The sequence below is a fragment of the Tachysurus vachellii genome, chromosome 2 (genome assembly GCF_030014155.1).
Source record: "Tachysurus vachellii isolate PV-2020 chromosome 2, HZAU_Pvac_v1, whole genome shotgun sequence".
NCBI lineage: Eukaryota > Metazoa > Chordata > Actinopteri > Siluriformes > Bagridae > Tachysurus > Tachysurus vachellii.
The window spans coordinates 18548187-18569681 of NC_083461.1; the positions used below are offsets into that span (position 1 = coordinate 18548187).

The 21495-nt window shown below is 38.4% G+C and overlaps 1 protein-coding gene across 2 annotated transcripts; it reads right to left on the reverse strand.

Moving 5' to 3' along the window:
- Nucleotides 1–1896: 1896 nt before the first annotated feature.
- On the reverse strand, nt 1897–21331 carry radil2b (Ras association and DIL domains 2b). Of its 2 annotated transcripts, XM_060861679.1 has the most exons (17): nt 21278–21331; nt 20872–21044; nt 19390–19707; nt 17601–17833; nt 17065–17390; nt 14292–14993; nt 14171–14208; nt 12855–13027; nt 12646–12758; nt 7350–7569; nt 6755–6927; nt 4897–5041; nt 4525–4697; nt 3825–4191; nt 3566–3681; nt 2242–2381; nt 1897–2129 (listed from the first exon to the last, which is right to left on the reverse strand). In XM_060861679.1, exons 2-17 carry the CDS (start codon nt 20997–20999, stop codon nt 2036–2038), a joined length of 3459 nt encoding a protein of 1152 aa, XP_060717662.1. In that variant the 5' UTR covers nt 21000–21044; nt 21278–21331; the 3' UTR covers nt 1897–2035. The 2 variants fall into 2 exon arrangements, with proteins under 2 accessions (XP_060717662.1, XP_060717671.1); XM_060861688.1 differs by lacking the exons at nt 20872–21044; nt 21278–21331 and adding an exon at nt 20767–20865.
- Between the last annotated feature and the right edge of the window lie 164 nt (nt 21332–21495).

The following is a 21495-nucleotide window of genomic DNA, read 5'->3' on the forward strand; positions in this document are numbered from 1 at the left end:
ATTAATGGACGAGGCGCAGGCATTCAGAGAGAGCTCTCAAAACACAGCAGTTTTGTCGAGTTCAGCTGTTTCGAGTTTTTTTTATGTGCTCAACTTTACTCAGCGCCGCAAGAGCCGACAAACAGATAACATCAGACGTGTCGTTTCTTGCAGCGCCGAACACACACATTTAAAGATAGTTCAGTCAAAATGAAAATTCTGTCATCATTTACTCACTCTCATGTTGTTACAAACCTGTATAAATTTCTTTGTTCTGATGAACATGAAGGAAGATATTTTGAGAAACAAAAACAGCTTTACAACCAGAAGCTTTAGCTTACCTGAAACTAAGGAAAGTACTAGAGGCTTCCTGAAATTAATTAAAGGAGTAGAGATGTATTTCATTATTATTGCCCTTTCATCAAGGCATCAAATGTGCAACAATCACAACACAAAAGAAATGAAATGTGTGTGTGTGTGTGTTTCCTTCTGTTGTTCTGTCACTGGAGACACACACAGTTTATGAGAATTTATGGGCTGCCTCGTTCTAGTTCTGCCTGGTAAAAAAGTATAAAGGTTTGGAAATTTGTGTTACTTGTGCATATTTATTTTTTATTTATTATTATTTTATTTATTAAGTACTTGAATATACCTGAATTATTTTAATTTAAGCTATTTTGTAATTAATTAATTTTAATTTATTTTATTGATTGGATGAGCCATAATTTGCCTAAAGATTATTTTGTATTTTTGTGTCTGATTGTTGTCTTGTGTTAAAAAAATAAATCAGACGTTACTCAACAGTTACTCAGTACTTGAGTAGTTTTTTCACCAAGTACTGTTTTACTTGAATAAAAAAAGTAAAAAAGCGAAAGCGCCTCAGCGACTACGCGCTCATCTTCGGCATGTTTGGCATCATATATATATATATATATATATATATATATATATGTATATATATATATATATGTATATATATATATATACATATATATATATATATATATATATATATATATATATATTGCATCCTCACCAAGAGGAATTCATATTTAGGTCTGGTTTTAGACATAAAAACAACATGGTAAATATGTGCATTGCTTTTATACAAGACTAAATTACAACAGCAGTAATGTGTGCTAATGATATTAAGCTGTCTATAGGTGTTGTGGGACAAATGTGCTATAAAAACACACCATTGTAATAAGCATGCTCAGATTGCCTGGAAACCAGTTTGCCTTTTGAAGTGACTCATGGGATTGTTGTGGATGGGGCCGCCTGGAGACTGCCATGCCTTCTTTGAAACCCGCTGTTTTGTCATGGTCTGATTTTCATCAGTGATGGTTTGAATACATTATGGGACAGAAGATCATGTTGGAGTGTTCATAAGTAAAACTTCAACACCCAGAACCCCTCATAGACCAGGCTAACAGTCTTAATTCTAGTAACTACATCCATTTCATATACAGTGTCAACGTATAGTTCATAGTAGTTACTTGTGCTTTAAGTCGAATAAGTGAATAACAAGCAAGGACACGTTTCTCCCTCACACAGTCATTCTCTTATACAATGTCTCTTTAAATTCTTTCTTTCCAGCTCACTCTGCCTCCCTTTTTTCATTTTCTTTTCTCGTCTGTACTCTCTACCATCTCCCACTTATCCTATATATACTGAGTCTGAATAGGAAAAAAAATCGGAACACAGATCGGATCTCTTATGCAACCATAAAAAGTAGTAGAATTTTAAAATTGTTCTATGCCAGTTTACAGTTTTTAGAAAGAATGCAAATGAAACGTTCTGAGTTTTTAATTATGATTATAATGTTCGATTAAAAATCATTTTTGTTACAAATATGGTGGGCATATGTTAAACAAGTTACAAAATGCTGTAAAATTATATAAAAGGTAAATAATGGAGTAGGTATCAGTTTCATAAAACACCAAAATAGTGTTATAAGACATGTTTAAAGTGGGTGTTTAAACTCAGGAGAATAAAGTCCTCCCAGAACAGCTTCAAAGTGCATTTGTATTTCAGGAAGAGAGACGTGTTGGCACGCTCAGCGTCCTGGCACCGTGTCTTCGTGAGTTCTTTCAGCCCGGGCAACGAGCAACTGAGCTTGGTCTCCAGCCTTTTGAATGAGTTCTCTGCCTCTAAATGAGCAAATAATAACCGCTGTGTTAGGCTTTACAGTGATGAATCATTCTTTGCTTTGCATAAATGTTTAAAATAGTGCCTTGAGTGTCTGTGTATAAGTCGACTCACGTGTGGTAGTCCAAGCCGACCAGTCCGTGGCCGTTGATGGCCAGAAGTTGATCGCCTGGCCTCAGTCTCTGACTCAGAGCTGCAGGTGACCCTGGGATCACAGATTTAATATAAATCCCATTCATCTTCACTGGTGTTTCCTGGTAATAGAACAAATGGGATATTATTTGAGTGGAACTGCACAATATGCTCTGTATAGTAGCCCTACTGCTACTAAAGTGACTGGGATTTGATTTCCATTTATCAGTATTTGATGCGATGTGGTGTGGTTAAATATTCTACACTATTTTCATTGTTATTATGTTCATCGAATCACTCATGTAGTCCATCTGAGGCTTCTGTTCAGGATTTTCACAGCAACCTGCAATATCTCAAACAATCTTATTTTGTTTGTTTTTAATTTAGTATAATCTTTTCCATGCTTCTAAGTAATTTTCAAACCTTTGATTCAGATATTTGTTCTGGCATTATGAGTACTGCATTAAAAATGGTGTGTGTTTGGACAAATGTGTTTAAAATATTAGCATAATTCTGCATAATATATCGAGTAGCATTGCTGCCTCACAGCTCCAGAGTCTCTGATTCAATCCAGAGCTCGAGTTATTCTCAGTGCAGCCTTTAGTAAGTTTTCCATGTGTACACGGACATTTCCTTCCAAATTTCTCTGGTTTCCTCACACCTCCCACAAAACACACCAATGGTTGGATTGGCAACGCTAAGCTGACAGTTGTGAAGGAGTGAGTGGCTGAGTATGTGTGTGGGCCTGGAGCACTGCAATGGACTAGCGCATGGGAATACACATTGTCAAAACCACTTAAACACGACTATATGAGATTATGTAAAATTTGAGGAAATTCTGGAAATTGCGGAAATTCTGTGAGTAGCACTAGCCTTGTAGCTCCAGTGCTGCCTAAATAAGTAAATTACAAATAAAAAATATATCTGTTGGACAACATTTAAGTTTTTTTTCCCAGAGGCCAAATGGAATTTGCACCTTTTAGGGGTTTTGGTGTGTCCATGGCGTGTCAGCACTACATTGTTGTGAAGAATTTGTTGATTTATTTGTTGAAGTATTTCTGTTATTATCTGGCCTACAACTGTAATATTTTCATATAATATCAAGCCCATTTCTGCTCTCTGAGATGCTCCAAGTGTTTGTTCATAATCATCTACAGTATGAAGGTGTTATCTTCAAAGACTATAATTCAGTGTTACTTTACCCCAAAAGAGGGGGAAAAAACGTGTAATTTGTGTAGATTTCATTTTAGCCAAACATTAAACAGGTGAAGATATTCTTATCAGTAAGATCTACTCCAGTTCTTACCACTCCATCCACTAGAGACAGTCCTAGTCCTCCAGGGCCTTTCAGCAGCTCCACCACAAACACTTCATCATCATCACCATCATCATCATCATCGACTTCATGCCTTCCACATTCTCCTACGGATTTAACCAGTTCAATCACTATGAGTTTGTATTTGATGTTTTTTATATTATTAGATCTATGTTAATGGATTCTATTTAATCTACAGCACAGTGCTGCTAAGTTCATCAACTTATGCTTTTTATTTCTTGAGCTTTACCACATGTGTGCTTGGTTGTATCCGTATCACAGGACTGACGAGTGTGATGACGAGACTCCGTATCTTGGTCTTTGGTCTCATTTGACGGCATCCGCTCTGAGCTCAATGGTGTGTTAGGTGGAGTGAGCAAGCACAAGGCTTCCAGAGCTCTGCTGTTGTGGTTTGCCTCTTTGTCTTGTAGATCTAGAGCCTTTATCCTTTGTGAGAGCTGAACTTCACATGTGCCCTCGTCACCTGATACTGAAGAACAAGTGGAAGAATCACAGTTCTTACTCAGCGTCAATGGTTTGTGTCCTTGTTCCAGATGGGCTTTTGGAAGAATCTCCATTCTGGTGCGTTTGGCTTCCAGGGGTACAGCAGATTCATGCTACACAACAGATAATAAGAAGCGGTTTCATTAAATAAATAAATAAATAAATAAATAAATAAATAAATAATAGAAATAAGTCAATGTACCATGAGTTAGAAGTAAGGGGTAGAGTTAGGGATTGATCCTATCTGACACCCTAAAGAATATTTTAAATTAAATACTCAAAAACAAACCCCCATTCATTCAAATATTATATTTTTTTTAGGCCAATACATGGTTTCCTCTGATAGGGGCTTAATTTGGGTGCTGTATCATGGTAATGACTTATTTTCATGACTATAACAATAATTCTGGAGTGGACTGTAATTATTATTAAATATTACTGCATACCTGAGCACACTGTGTAGTCGATGCTCTAACATTAAGTGTCTTGATGATTGCCTGAAGCTGCACGAGTTCTTTAATGAGGCTTGTATCTCCAACAGGCTTTTTTAAGTTCAGCTGGAAGCCATCGATGGGCAGGACAAGAGGTGGGTGATCGTCAAAGCTCTCCAGAATATCATCTGGGGGACAGGAAACAGGGAATTGTGTGATCGTAAATTAGACTTTCACTGCTGTGGTTTTAAATGTCAGCGGTGAATGATGCACTAGCAGAAAACGCCATGATCAAAAAGCCAGAGTCAGTTTAACATCAGATGTGAGATCTGCTACTACAGAGCAATATCACGATCATATATCAAAGTCAGTTTGTAGATTTCTCACCAGTTCGGTATGCTGCATCGGCGTCAGCACCGCAGGGCGTCCATGCAGTGGGGCAAGGCCGACGTGGGTTGTACTCTGTCAGCATGTGGTGAAGTTGAGCAGGGCTAAGTGAGAAAAACTCTGTCCTCAAAGAACCCCATGATGCCTGCACAAAGGAACATATGGATTTACTTAGACAAGTTAGAAACATTTTATAATTTTGAGAACTCTCTGCAGAATGTAAGGCAAACTGATCCACCCTCTCTGTTGAAATTACATCTGCCTTGTGATTTGATTTTCAAAGTAAAAGCATGGAGCAGATTTGTTCTTTTCTGGGTTAGAAAAAAAACTGAAATGCAGAAACTAAACAATTCCACTGGATGGCAAGAACTGTTTTTTAGGACATCTTAGTAGACACATTACACACAGCTACAGTTCTCATACCATACAACCCTAAACTTCTGCCACATATAGTGCAATTACTGGTCAAGACAAGAAACAGGATATAAGTAATCCTATTCCTTTAAATCTCTACGGATTGCGCAGAATATGTAAGATGGGTATGAAAGTTTAGATCAAAGTTAGCGCTATTTATTCACTGATAGACACTTTCATCAAAAACAATGAGTCAGAATGATCAGCTGAGGGTTAAGATTTTTGCACAAAAGCCAGAAAACTCTCATGAATTCTATTCCAAATCCTTAATTCAGATTAAAATCAGATCAAACTGTATTATTAATCTGAACCAACTCAGTGCCAACTCAGTGCCAACTCAGTCCATTTCAACAACTGAGCTGTGCCTGAAGTTAGAAACATATCCAAATGATTTATCTGCACACAGCATTTGTTCAAGAGTTTGCTTTATAGTATATGACTACAATTTGCTGCTACTGAATCATGAGTTGCATTCTATGTGAACGTCTCAGATCACATTCAGCTGACTGTCGTTTTTCTCATCTAATTTAGTGCATGTAGAATGTAGCACTGTAGAAGTATGAATGGTCACATTCACGTGCAGACAATGAACCATACGACAGAATGAAAAAAATCCCAGCACTTGATACATGTAGGCAAGGCTTATCAGCTATGTCATCTTTATCTGCCAGACTGAATGACCCTTTGTGTTCACCAGTCTTAATCCTTTAATGGTTAATACTCTCCGGTTAATTATTTCTGACGACTACACTAATTCCTGGTGTCTATATGGATGATGTTGAAAGACAGTCAATAGAAACATGTAATCGGATGACGACACTACAGGACGGTTCTGGCCAATCCAACAGTCGTCCTTGTATTCGTTCCAATTTCTGCTCAAGACTGAAGTCAAATGGAGTAGGAAGTGTTTCCATTGTTGAAAAATGCTTCGGTTTACATTGATTGTCGGTATGTACAGGATGTCCAAAAGAACTGACGTTTTTAAGAACAGTGTATAATTCCATTCAAGATTGCACTCAGATTTGAGTTACTAATAAGAATCCTTCATATTTTTATTTATGCAAATATTTAAAAGCTAATACTTTTATAGTGCCATAGACAGAAAATATTCTCAGTGTTTCTTTACAATAAGGTGTTTTCGCCAGATTTAATGTACAATTACATGTTGGATATATTCCTTATGCACAAAACCAGTGTGAAGGCCTAAACATGCAAGTAACAGTAATTACATGATATATCCATTCGTCCATCCATCTACTTCCTGTACCACTTATCCTACACAGGTGCACAAGGAACCTGGAGTCTTTTCACCCCTAGGTGTTTATTCATTCAAATGAAAAATTCAAATTCATTTGATTTTCAGACGCTATTGTATAGTATTGCTTTTCCTTTCCCTTTTCCACTTACATATACGCACGTTGAGGAGAAACAAAGTGTCTCTGACCTGCAGCAGATGTTCTCGAGTGGTGGCGAGCAGATTGACAGCAGAAGAGAGTTTGAAGAGTTGGCTCTGAGCCAGTTCTCCAAGCCCTGCCGTATAAGCCCAGTCTATGAGAGCATCCAAATTTGCCCGGATCTGAACCCCACATGTCCATTGGTAAAAACTTCCCCCTGAACCTTCAAACAAACAACATACAACTCTCAGTATAAAAAAAATCTTGGTTATAAAGCCAACTTGTACTTCATTAGGTCATTTGAAATGAAGACTTATAAAGACGAACCAAAAATTTGTTGTGAAGTTTAAGACATTGGTCTCAATTCTCAATTGCTACGCTAACACGTTAAACACTATGCTATCACGTCCCCACATACCACATTAAGACTCAACTGCACTGAATGAAAACAGTGAGCACTGGACAAAACTTGGAAATGAATTAATAATGATATTAATAAAGTCCCTCTGAATTTATATCAAAATTCAAGAAGGGAATTGTTCTGTCACAGTAAAGAAGGTACATCCTCTGTGTTTATACATCCCTGGAAACTAAGAGGTACACGATATCATTTCAGAAGGAGAAAAACCAACAAGAGTCTTTTACCTCTCTCCATTAGTAGGTTGAAGAGGATGGCATTGACAAAGAAGAAGAGGTAAGTGAAGAGATGGATGGAAATTTCAGGGTGTACGTGGAAGTCTTTGATGAGATTCAGTGTCTTCGTAAAGATGTCCAACACGCTGGCAACTTCACTAGGGATCCGTTCCTCTCCTTTTACTGAGAAAGGATTGCTGTCTAACAGGCCTGGGAGGACTGGGTAGAGGAGCTGTGTGAGGGTGAAGACAAATATACTGTAAATAACAAACAAAACTTTAAATGAAGTGATTATGAGAAAAAAAAATAAAGATTTGAAGATTTCAGTAAGAAATCTCCTATAATGATTCTAAAACTTCTGTTGACATGAACATAATCCGTCTTAACCACTTTATCCTGACCAGGATCCAAAGCTTATCCAAAAAACTCTGTATGTGAAGCAGGAATACACCCTGGATTGCATTTATACACACACATTCATGCCACAATTTAGCAAAGAACACCATCTTATGTGCATACTTTTAGTAGGTAGGAAGAAACCAGGGAAACAAAAGGAAACCCATGTCATGAAAGTTCACCTTAATTCCCATAACGTGAGAAATTTTGCAATGAAAATTAGGCAAAATATCAGAATTTACAAAGCCGATAGTGACACATCATGAAGACTGAAGATCGAATTGTAATTGTAGCAAAATGTGGTATTGAACCGGGGAGTGAAAACTTTTGCAACCTTAATTCCTGCTCTTTTGTTTAGTAAGTGTTGTGTGGTAAGAATCTAGTATTAAAGTCTGTTTCTTCTTTCTTTAGAACGTAGAAAAATAAATACCTGTGCAAGGCATTGTTGTTTGTATTACTGATAATTGAAGTAAAAATGTCTTATCTGAATTACTAAAGCAACCAAAATCACACGGTGCCTTGAGAGCTCTATCAGAGCCCAACAGAACTGAACAAAGGAAATACCATTGCCGAAAGCAAAGTGCACCGTGTCTAATCCTTATCAATGAGCTGAAGGAGAAGATCTGCAGAACATGAGGGCTTCCTCTTTGCTCCAACATGATAAGGAGATCTTTAAAAAATACGTAATAATCTCCGGTTAGTGAGACTTACACACACTACAAAACAATGCTCAGTCCTCTGTTTCATCTAACATCCTTCCTTTCCTCTGTCTTGTTCTTCCCTTCATCCTGACACAGGTCAGAACGTGGACGTGTAGTTGTCATGGCGTACAGGTTCTTCACAGGTTTTTCATATTAAGCATGTACCAATATAAACGTTCATATTGTTACAATATAATGTTTACATCCCAGTGTATCTTAAAATATCCACAGTCTTGACCTGAACTTGTTCTCTGGTAATCTACAGGCATCACATTAGGAACATTTTCAGTCTCATCCTAAGTCATACTTTCTAGCTTACAATGGATCATTTGCTTTTTAGCATTTTAAACCTCTACTCTATGCATTTTAGTCCTCTAGTACACAATTAAAAATCTTGTATCATACTTGATTGTCCTTTCCATGATATCACTTTGCTTGCATTGCCCTGATTTGTAAGTCACTTTAGATAAAAGTGTCTGCTAAATAAATAAATATAAATGTGAATATTCTGAGAAACCACAACATCTGTAAAGGGTTTACAGCTTTGATTGTTACCTCTGACTAGTACAAAAATTCTAACAAAATAAAAAAACATCACCAGCTGAAATATTTCACATCTGACTATGTGGAGCATCAGCCAAACAAATCCCTGTGTAAATGGTTACTATAGAATATCCATAACATTTAAGAACAATTTATAACATTAATATAAACATATATGAGAATTTAAAAGCATTGTGGTAAATGTCTTACAAGTCATATATTTTAATATTAGCACGTCAACCGACTAGACTGCTGAAAAGGGGAAACGCTTTAGGTTTAGGTTTTTGAGGGGAGTTTTATTTTATAGAAGACCAGCAGAGAAAATTCACAGAGAAGAAGAAGAAAAAAAAAAAGATTTCCACTCAGGCTTGTGTGCTGCCCCCACTTTGTCCAACTCAACACTTCTTTATTCTCTGCATGCCCAGACATGACAACGCTCCCTTTGTTCAGTCCGTGGACAGTTGGATCCAGTCCGTGCTTGGCAATGGTTTTAACCCAGGCCATCATATATGCAGTATACACTCTTAAATTGCGGCACCACTCGTGCACGGACACACTCTTGGCAAACGCTGCCAGCTTTGGCAACCCTGTTGCATATAATGTATAGGTCATTCATCTCAAAAGTACAAAAATGAAGAAAAAAGTAAGAGAATAGCAAAAAAACAAACAATGGCTCCTTATTTCCAGAAATGTGATTAAAATGAAATTGATTTGTAGCTCTCTGATGCAATCAATCTACTGCATCAGCCGTACAGTATATTTTATATTTCTACACACAAAATGCACTGACTTTTTTTTTTAAAACCAGACTATTTATTATGAGTGTGTCCTTGCCTCTGGGAATTGCAAACCCACAAACACACCACGCTTTTATTTTCCTAAGCCAACCAGCAGCTGCTTCCTTTCCTGATAGATACTGTAAAAAATTACTGTACAAATTAGTCAGAGAGCTGCAAATGTTATTCAAGCTATAAACCATCTGTTGTCTTTCACTTTGTTTCCAATTAAAAACATTGACTTTACCTATGGTAAGAGAGATACTAGATAGAACATGTTATTTTTGTGGATTATTGTAAAAATTGATGGCACTTAAACAGTCAGTGCTGAATAAAACTGCAGAAATTTGATATATTTTTTTAAGAACAGACTAAAAATTTGTGTTAAATAGCACTTATGAGTCCTGATACTAATATGCTACAGCCTTCCTGCAACAAGTTAAGAATAAACTGAACCTGCTGGGTTAACTGCACAGCTACAATGATCAACTGATATTGATTACACAGCACATTTGGTGCATAACTCTTTGCCAAGTTCATGATTTATTAAAAGGAAATCTCAGATGAGAACAATGTTCCAAATCACAAATCCACCCTGATGTACACTTCCAAGACAATCCCACACTCCGGACTCTCGATCCCTCAAATCAGCCGACGCCTATGGAAATCTTCCCATGGCAAAACATCTTGAGACCAATGATGAACTGAAATATCCCAGAAACCAAATTCAACTTTTCCCAGAGGCAGGATGCCTCAAAGAATTTTCCAAACTGGAACATTGGAACATGGGGCAGTTCCCGAATGCAGGCTATGGTTAATCTAAACTGAGTGATCAAGAGACAAGGAAGAAAGAAAAATTCAATTCAACTGTTTCTTTAGCAAGGAGCACATAGACAGGCACCTTATCCTTTCATCTCTGTTTACCTCCAGACTCTTAATTCATATCTCAAGTGCATGTGATACGCTTTAATTCAGCACCAGGCCTGAATTAAAACACATTTTGTTCAGACTATGAGGTTTAAGACACTGCTTCTTGCCTGTTATTCTGTAAAACCAGATTCCTTCCTTGTTTTATGCAACACATTTGAAAGTGGAGGTTTTACTAACTGTATTTAATATAAACAGGAGACGGAATGAACATTAGGAAATGGTTTTCTAATGCTTCAAGGCTGAAGGGAAGCTGGCGGATTTCCCACCTGCCCCTGGCCACAAGGAACTTCTGAAAAATACTGAAGTAATTAAAAAGGAAGCTTTTTGACTTTGCTTGAGACACATACTTTTTTAATTTGATCAGTATGCCTACAGCCAGATCTAGTAATGCAGGCAAATTGTTCAGCACAGAGAACAAATGATTACAAATCTCACTTCAGCACGGGAAGAAAGCAAACTAACTGTTTAATAAGGACAAACCGTGACTCTAATGTGCAGTCAGGTGTTTTATCTCTAACTGATCCTGTTCTGTATAAACAGAGACTAAATCAGTGCCTTGTGTTTTAGGGCATGAGACATGTGCGTACATGTGACCTGTTCAGGAAATGGATGTGCAGTGTCTTCCTTCATTTTATGGAGCATTTCAGTACATTATTACAGTGATACGATACTAACTTTGACCTTTACAAAGTTCTTGTCTCTATCCATGAGTGAAAAAAGACCTTTTGAACCTCTTGGTTTTGAACCTCTTGTTTTTCCTGCAAATGCAAAACAGCTGTACCATAAAGGAAATGTCTAAGGACAAGGAATTTAGATCCATAGAGTCTTGAGTTTATGTTACACTCTTAAAGAAGAAGGTCTATATAGAAACACGGGGTTCTGTATTTGGGAAATAGAAGCTTTACCCAAGAAAATGACTGCTTGATCTCTGTGTAGATAACGCTGTGAAATATTTTGAAATGATGTGATTATGAATTTCATTTTCGAAGAAAAATCTTATAGAACTTAAAGAAATCAAACTAAAATGATAGAAGCACTTTAAACAGATGGAGGAGTTAGCTATAATCACAATGGTTTCCTCCAGGTTCTCTGGTTTCTTCCCCAATTCAAAGACATAATTGACATCTCTAAATTGTCTGTAGTGTGTGTGATTGTGCCCAGTAATAGACTGGCATCTTGTTCATGGTGTACCCTGTCTTGTTCCATGGATCCAGATTCCTTTCGTCCCCATGATGTGTTTCATTATGGATGGATGGATTTAAAATGTGTTCTCTGTTTGAATTAGCTATATTTTCTGGTCTAAATTTGTATACAACAACAATATTAATAGAAGGAGGAACCCATAAATGATTCTAAAAAGAACCATCTAAACTGAATTCAAGAAATTGATTCCTTTTCCAAAATATATTCTGAATTTTCATCATTTGGCAGGAATTGCCTTATATATGTATATATATATATATATATATATATATATATATATATATATATATATATATATATATATATATATATATATATATATATATGTATATTATAATATCATTCCTGATTTGCGTTAAAAAAAGTTTTGAAATGTTTCACAATCGAAACCTCACAGGGTTTGTCAACAACACATCTAAATTATCCACCTGAAAGCAGTCAAATTCTCTAAATGATGAAGTTCTATATGAATGCCCCACATTTATCTGATGAACAAAGCTACTGCTATAACTTTGCTACTCTCCAAGTTGATTCTCGCCTCCCTGATAATCTCTCATTCATTCCAGCTTTGGAGATACTAAACAAACTCACATGGCATGTTTTGCTAAAATTAACCCGGGAATGTTTTCCTTACTCAATCTCTGTGGCTACAAAAAACAGCAGGTCCTGTGTGATAAAACAGGCAGCTATTATGCACAGAAGCCAAAGTGGCTGAGGTTATTTAACAGGCGCTTCACGCCAATGCAGAAACACACTGACCTTGGTGAGGTAATAGACACACTGTTGGAAGGTGAACATAATGACCTCCTCCAGGACCGTCATGGCCTCCTCGCTGGCAGGCCGCACAGTAGACAAACGTAACTCCAGCACAGCTTTCAGTATCATGTGGACAGAGAGATTAACGCCCGATAATAAAGAATATCATCAGCGTCGTTTTGAAAGATCGTACTCTTCTATAAAATAATTACCCAAACAATCTTCGTCCTCTTCCTCCTCCATTCGTGAAATCCCATGCAACAGGCAAGGCACTTCTTGATGGATGAAATGGAGGAGCTCGATGGAGTTGGCCATCCACAGTACAAGCGGCTGCAGGCTTCTGAGGAGGCTCTCCATCTGTAGCCTCACCGGCTCAACGCCTTCCCTGTGAAGTGAGTATATATTTTTATATCCAGGTATAAAATCAGAAAGTCACAGAAACTTTGACCACCAAAAATGAAAATGAACAAGACATTTCCACTGCTGGATATATTTTATTTTATGTTCTTTGCTTTAATGGATATTTTCCATTAAATGGATATTTTCCATATTCTTTGCTTTAAGGATATTTTTTTATGAAGCATAACACTTTTAAAATAATGATTTTCAATTTTCAAAACCGGGGGGCACGGTGGCTTAGTGGTTAGCACGTTCGCCTCACACCTCCAGTGTGTGTGGTTTGCATGTTCTCCCCGTGCCTCGGGGGTTTCCTCCGGGTACTCCGGTTTCCTCCCCCGGTCCAAAGACATGCATGGTAGGTTGATTGGCATCTCTGGAAAATTGTCCCTAGTGTGTGAGTGAATGTGAGTGTGTGTGTGCCCTGCGATTGGTTTGGCACTCCATCCAGGGTGTATCCTGCCTTGTTGCCCAATGACGCCTGAGATAGGCACAGGCTCCCCGTGACCCGAGGTAGTTCGGATAAGCGGTAGAAGATGAATGAATGATGAATGAATTATACTAAAAAAATCTGAATACATTATTACAAATTGCACAAAAGGCGGACAAAATGAATCCCATAAAGTGAAAAACATCCATTTAAATTGGTATTTCAGAGCATTTTGTACTGGTCCATAATTTTAAGGACACTAATTTGATACTATATCTGAAAAATGGCATTTAGAGATAAGCCCATTGTACATTAAATTGTGTACATTAAATTTTCTCTAGAAGGCCCTACACCCAGAGATGGGTCTTGCTCTATAGTAATAGCATATTAGCAGGTTACATGGTTTGTCAGTGTGTTCTTGGCTGTGGGCCTTTTCAAACACCACATTTCCTTTTCCAGACATTGCTTGAAAAAAAACAAAAAAAAAACATTAATCTACTGTCCTGATTGTTTAGATTCAGCAGAGGTGTGGTATAATGTCTGAAACACTATTGATCATTGTTTAAGTCAGTCAATCAGTTCGATGTGCCATCAATCTGACTTTACAAAATTAACATTACAAAATGTTAACCTACAGAATCAAATCAGTGCTAAAGTTTTCTGAATTTATCATTAGTGTAAAATTGTGAAGAAGAGACCTACATTTCCGATTGTTTAGCTGCAACCTCCTTCGCTCTTTCCTGTAGGAAAATAAAAAACAAGAACTTTCAGGACCTCAAAAGAATCGAATAAATTTGATTTTCTTCTAAAACCTGAATCTTACCAATACAGCTATTTGGACCTCATTAGCTATATGTAGAAGAAGTCGTCGCAGGTCAGTCATGGGAAAATGTGTAGCAGATTGCTGGAGGCATAAACACACCAGGAATGATGGGGTGAGCTTGTGCAGGTCTTCATGATGGCTTATCTTTTTAAATATCTCCTCCAGGACCCGTGTTTCATGCTCTACGTCATAAAAGAGGACAAGCTTTTGTCCGTTGATGTCTCTTAGGCAGGGAAAGGTGCTTTCTGCAGCACAAAGTGTTCCTGTCTGATAGAGAGGACATGCTTTAGGAGGAGGAAGAGGAGGTGGAGGTTGTGGTGGGTCATCTTGACATGAAAGATCAACACTATGAGAGCTGCCTAAAATTTCAGAGCTGGGTTCCTTAAACATGAAGAGGTAATTCTTGCCCAAGCCTATGACATCTCCTGAATGAATCTCCACCTCTTGGTTGATAACAGCTCCATTCCTCTTGACCACAGCTCCATGGAAGGGTTTGAGGACCGTGACTAGTGATGTCTTTCTGTCATTTTGCTGAAAGTCAGAACTTGTGACCTGGAGTCTCTGAATGCAACAGTGCTGTGGTTGGATGTCAGGAGCCCAAAGAGTCACATCAACATCTGGATGCTCTTTCACTCCACCGGATTGCTCAGAATTACAGCCGAAAACCGTACAGCTGCTTTTTAGAGAATAGATGATGAAGTCCTGGGAATAAGATCAGATGGAATGTAAGTTCTGGGTAACAATCAAATCAGAGTTCTGTATTACTTAATAGAAATTACACATGCAAAACATTTCCAAATGTTTCTCTTGCTTTAAAATCAATACAGATGTAAAAAAAAAAAAAAAAATACTGAAATATTTTTTTTTGCTTTGTTCACATGAATTTTTATAAACCATACTTTCTCAACTCTGACTAATTTCAGTCAAAGATCAATAAAAATCTTTGTGGACTCCTCAAATATTTCCCGACATGTCTATACAGTGCACTCTGGGTACCATAGTAACTAGACATTAATGGATTTCTTTATGCTGAAGTTTCCCTCTTCATCCTCTAAAGTATATTAGTGTTTAGATTTTATGTAAAAAGACTCCATCCTGATTCCAGATGTGTACTCATGGTGTTGTATCAAAGAAACAGAGAAAGCATGACAGCAACTAAAATCATGTTTTGCATGACTTTAAAATTCTAATTGCACAAATGTCTGTTTCATTGGTCAGTAGAGAAATCGAGACAAGCATAAAACGTCAAGTCCATGTGTTACTCATCTTCCTTTCACACAAATAAATCATACACGCAAACAAATCAAAAGAAAAGCCCGGCCACAATTATTTCAAATTTTTTCTAGAGTGGTCTTTAAATTATTCGCATCTTTACGCCAACCATTATGTGTTTCACAGATGATAAAAATTAGAATGTTTGACATATGCAGTTCTGTAAAACATGAAAAGTGATAACAGCTCTCTCTCTCTCTCTCTCTCTCTCTCTCTCTCTCTGTCTCTCTCTCTCTCTTTCTCTCTGTCTCTCTGATGAAAGACTGAACAGGACAGCTACTATTGCAGACTGCAATAAAAATTCCGTCAAATCCGATTTCAGACTAACTTAAAACTAAAAGCAGTTCCCTGAATAAAATGCTGAATCCTGCCTTGAGTCATTTAGAGGTGCTGCTTTTATTTTTCTTTGTATCTACTGCATTGGGTTACTGGTTATGGGGATTGATTGCTCAGTGGTTAAAATGGTGGACTAGCAACTGGAACCCTCGATTGCTCAGCTGTATGAGTGAACTAAATGTAATTTGCTCTGGAAAACTACAACACATTTAATTTATTAAGCACTGAACCATCATTTGGTTAATGGCTAAAATAAAATTAGACACTCTGGGCTTTAAGATTTGTAGTTTTTTATAAGTAGTTCTGCTTTAATCTAGTCTAGTAGTGGGCATATAGTCATAAAAGAAATTGAGAAAAAAAAAAAAAGCTTCTTTTTTTTACACAAATGTTTCTATCTTCGAAGTAAATGTTGATATCAAACCTTGTTCTGCTCTCTGAGATGCTCCAAGTGTTTGTTCATAAGCAACTACAATATGAAGGTGTTATCTTCAACCACTGTATAAAGTTATTCCTGTTTAATGTTACTAAATCCTTCCTCATTCCTAATTTACACAGACAAACCGATTTTAACACTGGACTATAAGAAATGGACGCTTTAGTTCTCTACAATACATCATCTGTAGTAAGTGTTATGCTGTGCTAATCACTCAACGGACAAAGCTAATCTGTCAGGAAACATGTCCACCCTTTGGACACCCAACGTTCGGCACACGGCTTCCTGCCTGGTGTTTATATACAGCCGATTTCTGCACACACGGCTGTTTTTTTTCCAGAAAATCTTTCCCTTCTGCCTGATACTCAGGATCTCTTTGTGTTCTTTTCCACTGGGATTGATGGGGGTTACGGAATAAAACATTGTTCCATGGCACACTGATATCATATAGCCTACACTGTCCCAATGCATGTGTTACAGTAATAGCCAGTGAGCTGACAATTCTGGTGAATAAATATCAGAGCAGAAACATCAGATGCGCAGCTACATGTTTGAGACCTGCTGAAACAGGAATAAGCTTTGCTCTAATGTAGTGTTGGATGTCTGGGGAAACGTTATGCACTGCTCACAAATCTAGGAATTCCACAAAAAAAAAAGTTGGATAAGACAGAGGGGGAGAAGCAAGCAAGTAAGGTTGTAATAGGTAGTAGAGGTGGGGCAGATGTGTACTACCTGTCTGTAACTAAAGCCCTGCAGTAGCAGGAAGTAAGGGAAGTGCACGGGAGGGTGAATGGAATACTGTGTGCAGTTGTCATCGCCGCACTCCGTCTCTTCTTTTCTGCCAGCCTTACAGGGAAGCTCTTTGTAGCCCTCCGGGTCCTCCCCACCCGATTGGCTCTTAAGGCTCTGCTGGCGCTCAGGGGAAGGCCTGAGATCTGTTTCACTGAGACTCCTGCACATACTCAGCCCGAGATCTGCGGGACTCCCGCCTCCGCCGAACACCACAGACCTCCCTCGTGAGCGAGTCTTCTGCAGTTTACGAGCCTGAGCGTTGATCCCTGGGAAACAAACTCTTGGCATGACAAAATGACAACAATAAGCAATGTAAAGTTAACAGTGATTAGAATCAGGCAAGACTAAAGTAGAATACTGTGAGTATGTAAGTTGGGATCCACCTCATATCTATCATAAAAGATGTTCTGGTAGATGCTGAAAATCAAATGTTACATATTAACATAGACATATTGAGACCCACGGCCGTGCTGTACCTGCAGTCACCGTGTCCTTGTCTCTGGAGATTTTCTCCTCCACACTGGCTCTGCTTTGGATTTCAAATCGTCTTGCATAACCTTCTCTGGGCTTCCAGAGTGACTGCAGGAGCAACGGCTGCTCGTAGTCTCCCACCACGCGAACACACTCGCTCCTCCATTCTCGTTCTCTGAGGCAGCCGATAACGTCGCACAGGACGTAGGCATGAGCATCTGCCTTGTTCAGGGAATATCTACAAACAACACAACAAAAGTCACGAACACTACAATATATTCAATGATATAAATCGAAAGAGCATAAGACATTGTGACTGGACATTTTATAAGATGGTACAGCTACTAGTACTAGCATGCGTACAACAGGAGCCGAACAGTGGTGAAGTGGGTTTTTGTGCTGCCTCAGAGCAGCAGGGTTCCTGAGTCGATGCTGAGCTCAGGTTTAATAGAATGCACACAAAACAAATTAAACTTCACTCTCCTTACACAATGCTTTTATGCGTCTGCCTGCCTGCTGATTTTATATGTACAGAAATAGTATAGCACCACACACACAAACGCACCCACATACACCTGTGTTGACTTTTTACTGATTTGATTATTAATGCAGCTAATTAACCCTAACCTCAATAACCAAAACAAAACATTTGAAGGAACATTTAAATTTTTTGTGATAAAAGATTCAGTTTTTGGTCAGATTTTCCTGTCATTTTGTGTACATTTGGTCTCCACCAAAGTATACAAACATTGGGGCCTACAGATGCACACACACATACAAATACACATGCTGTGAAATGGGAGAAAAGTGAAAGAAACCCACTTTCTTAAAACCCGAGTCAGCATCCTCGTGGTTAGCATTCATGGCTTGCATTGCATTGAAGGAATTCATTTCTGCTCATTCAAATGGGACATTTGGCATTCAGACGTTCTACTAAACTCAAACAGACATCTGCTCATGTGCACAATGGCTGTTTCATGCAGATTTTCTTACTTTATCCCCATATCCTTTAATAGAATTAAGCTATAAACCCACAGTTCAACAGCTATGAATTTGTCATCATTGTAAATCGCACCCTAGAGGCAGTTCACACTTCTCAACCCTAAGCATAAGGCTTATATTTAGTCCATTTTCCTTTATTATCATGTTGCCTGCTACTCGTCTGCTTTTCATCCGAAGTCCCAGACAAGGATAATCAGTTAGGTTTTTAACAGGAAAAGCAGAGATTGGTTCGGGAATGATTTGTTAGAAAACATGGCTTGAAGGCTCTGTTGTGATGTCACACTCGTGGTTAATGTCCCCGTTCAAGTCATTTGCTGCTCTATAACAAATAAGATATAAGACAGAAAAGAAGGTCAGAGAAAACTTGCCAGTACACTGAACTGAACTTAATCAATTGGCAGATCCAGTTCTAGTTTGGATGAAAGGTTTGTGGTCTTTCTGAAGGTCCAACAATGGCTTTAAGGCAAGACCGGAATTGATCTTGAAGCCATTATAAAAGACGCTTTACCACTAAACTACTGCTGCGTCCGCTGATGCATTAATATGTGTCATTAAGACCTCATTAACTAAATGTTACTGTGTAGAAAAAATGGTACTAACTATATGGACTTTTTGTATTTCTTAATTTTTTCAAGATTTTAGATGATGATATACCTTTAATGGAAAACATGCTGTGTCAAAGGAAGAAGGCTTGCGCAAGTTATTTTAAATAAGTATTAGGTGAGTAATAAATATAATCAATGTTTCCGTTGATTCCACTTAAAAAAGCACAGGAAACTCCTGCATCCTCACCTCTCGAGTGCTTCTTTCACCAGCTCTTTGGCACTGGAGTGGGTTGTAGCCAGGACACTCTTATAGTTGGCACCTTCACAGATCTCAGTGCCAAAAATCTTCAAGATTCCCGGTGCTGTGATGTGACTGGACAGTTCTGAGGGATCTTCTGTTACTGATAGTTCTTCCCCAGATGTAGTAATGTCCCCTCGGGGTGAGAGAACGGCACGGCTGAACACAGAGGAAAGGCGGTGCTGATGCCGGCGGATTCTGCTCTTGGCTGGTTGCCTGAAGCCCACGCCCTCCACAGACCTGGCAGTGCCAGTTGACGAGCTGGATCTGGGTAAAAGAGTGAGTGAGACTGGGATGAATTAACTCCAGAAATCAGAACCATATTGAATAGAAGCAAGTTAGTCTCCTTCTCAAGCAACCCTGTGGCCATGAACCATTGCAGTAAGGTCTCCTATAAACAAGCACAGGAACAGGGAACTTCTGACGGGTCTGATGAAGCTGGAACTCAGACTTGAACATGTGCAAACCTTGTTCCTTGCCCAGAGGCACAAGGGTCCTCTTTCATTACTAAGTCACAAGCACACTACCAATATATATATATAAAATGCATGCCATATTTTTTGAAAATATAATATAAAATAAGATTTGCTGTGAAAAAAAAGTCTCTTCACAAACCATTCCAGACAACTGCCACAGATATAACAATCACTTTGGGTCATCAAAGTCAAAATTTTATTTAGTACTCACAAGTCAGTCAGCTTAGTGTCAGCCTCCTATACTGTGTGTGTGTGTGTGTGTGTGTGTGTGTGTGTGAGAGAGAGAGAGAGAGAGAGAGAGAGAGAGAGAGAGAGAGAGAGAGAGAGAGAGAGAGAGAGAGAAAGACCTGTCTCCAAGCATGCGAGAAGACAAGGAAAATAACGCTGACCCACCCAGAGTAAAATAAATTGCCCCACTGGGAACATTCCCAAACTTCCTGATGGCCAGTCCATCCCAGTACCTGAGCCAGGGAAATATGTATGGTATAGATCTTTGATGTCTTCAGTCCTCATAAAAGCTACAAGTACATAGATCAGGTGTCTGTGCCAGTGGATCTTCAAGAAGGCACCCTTAGAAATAAAGGTACCAAATCCTACTCATCCTTGTCACTGAGATGGTACTAGCTTTTACCTGAGAAGGTGAATGATGTCCCTTTAATTACCTGTTAGATTACATCAGTGGTCATTTTTCCCAAATTAATTGTTTGTAAATGTTAAATATTCACATCTCATACTAAAGATACAGAGGAATAGATACTTTTGACGGTACAACCTCAGCAGCAAGAAAAACCTGGGTTTGGTAGCTTTATTTGTGCAGACATGGCTGACTATAACAAAAAAAAAGATTTACCTGACTCGGGTGTGCTGGAGCTGGAAAAGGAATAAAGCCATGGACAAGAGAGAAGTGGTCAGTTCAGGTTGCAACAGAGGTTACATTCAGTCTTCATACACTTACTGGACAGAGCCATTGCTGTGTTTGCGGCTGAGTTTGGAGAGGCTCCTCTTGGCTGCGCTGATCGGTGCTGCTGCAGGTGATGGAGGTGCGGTGCCTGTTCTCCTTAAGGTCCGCTCACTCCACGTCATCGTCTTAGGAAAGCTGTCTAAAAGCTGCGTCCCATTAAAATCATTCTTCAGGAAGAAAAAAAAAGAAAAAAGAAAAAACCTCTATAGCACTGACACTATGATCATGATGAGAAAAATAAAATAAATTAATTCATTAAAATAATAATAATAATAACAAGTTTGTGAGATATTAACGCTGGGGGTAATTATCAAGCTGAAAAATAATGTTGCTTTAAAAATGTAGCAGAATTAAAGAATTAAATAGAAAACAAGTCTGGTGAAGCGAGTCTGACTCTTACCTCTATCTCTGACTCGCCCGCGTCTTTTAAAGCGCTGCACTGCCTGGCAGTTATAGGCAGGGTTGCCAGAGTGTGCTGACAGTTTCACTCCTAAAGCCAAAGACTCTGTAAAATTCACTAGGCTGTACAACTCGGTAGCTTCAAGTACAAACCAAAGAAACATTATTTCACACAAAAACACAAAAGCATTTTTTTCAACCCAGTGAGATCTACAAAGC

What these genes read in the sequence shown, in the direction of transcription:
- radil2b (XM_060861679.1), bottom strand. Translation starts at nt 20,999, where the DNA reads ATGACGTGGAGTGAGCGGACCTTAAGGAGAACAGGCACCGCACCTCCA. An exon ending in GTGTCTATTACCTCACCAAG is followed by an intron (nt 7,570 to 12,645) that starts GTCAGTGTGTTT and finishes ACCCTCACACAG; the next exon opens with CTCCTCTACCCAGTCCTCCC. An exon ending in CGATGCAGCATACCGAACTG is followed by an intron (nt 4,698 to 4,896) that starts GTGAGAAATCTA and finishes CCTGTCCCCCAG; the next exon opens with ATGATATTCTGGAGAGCTTT.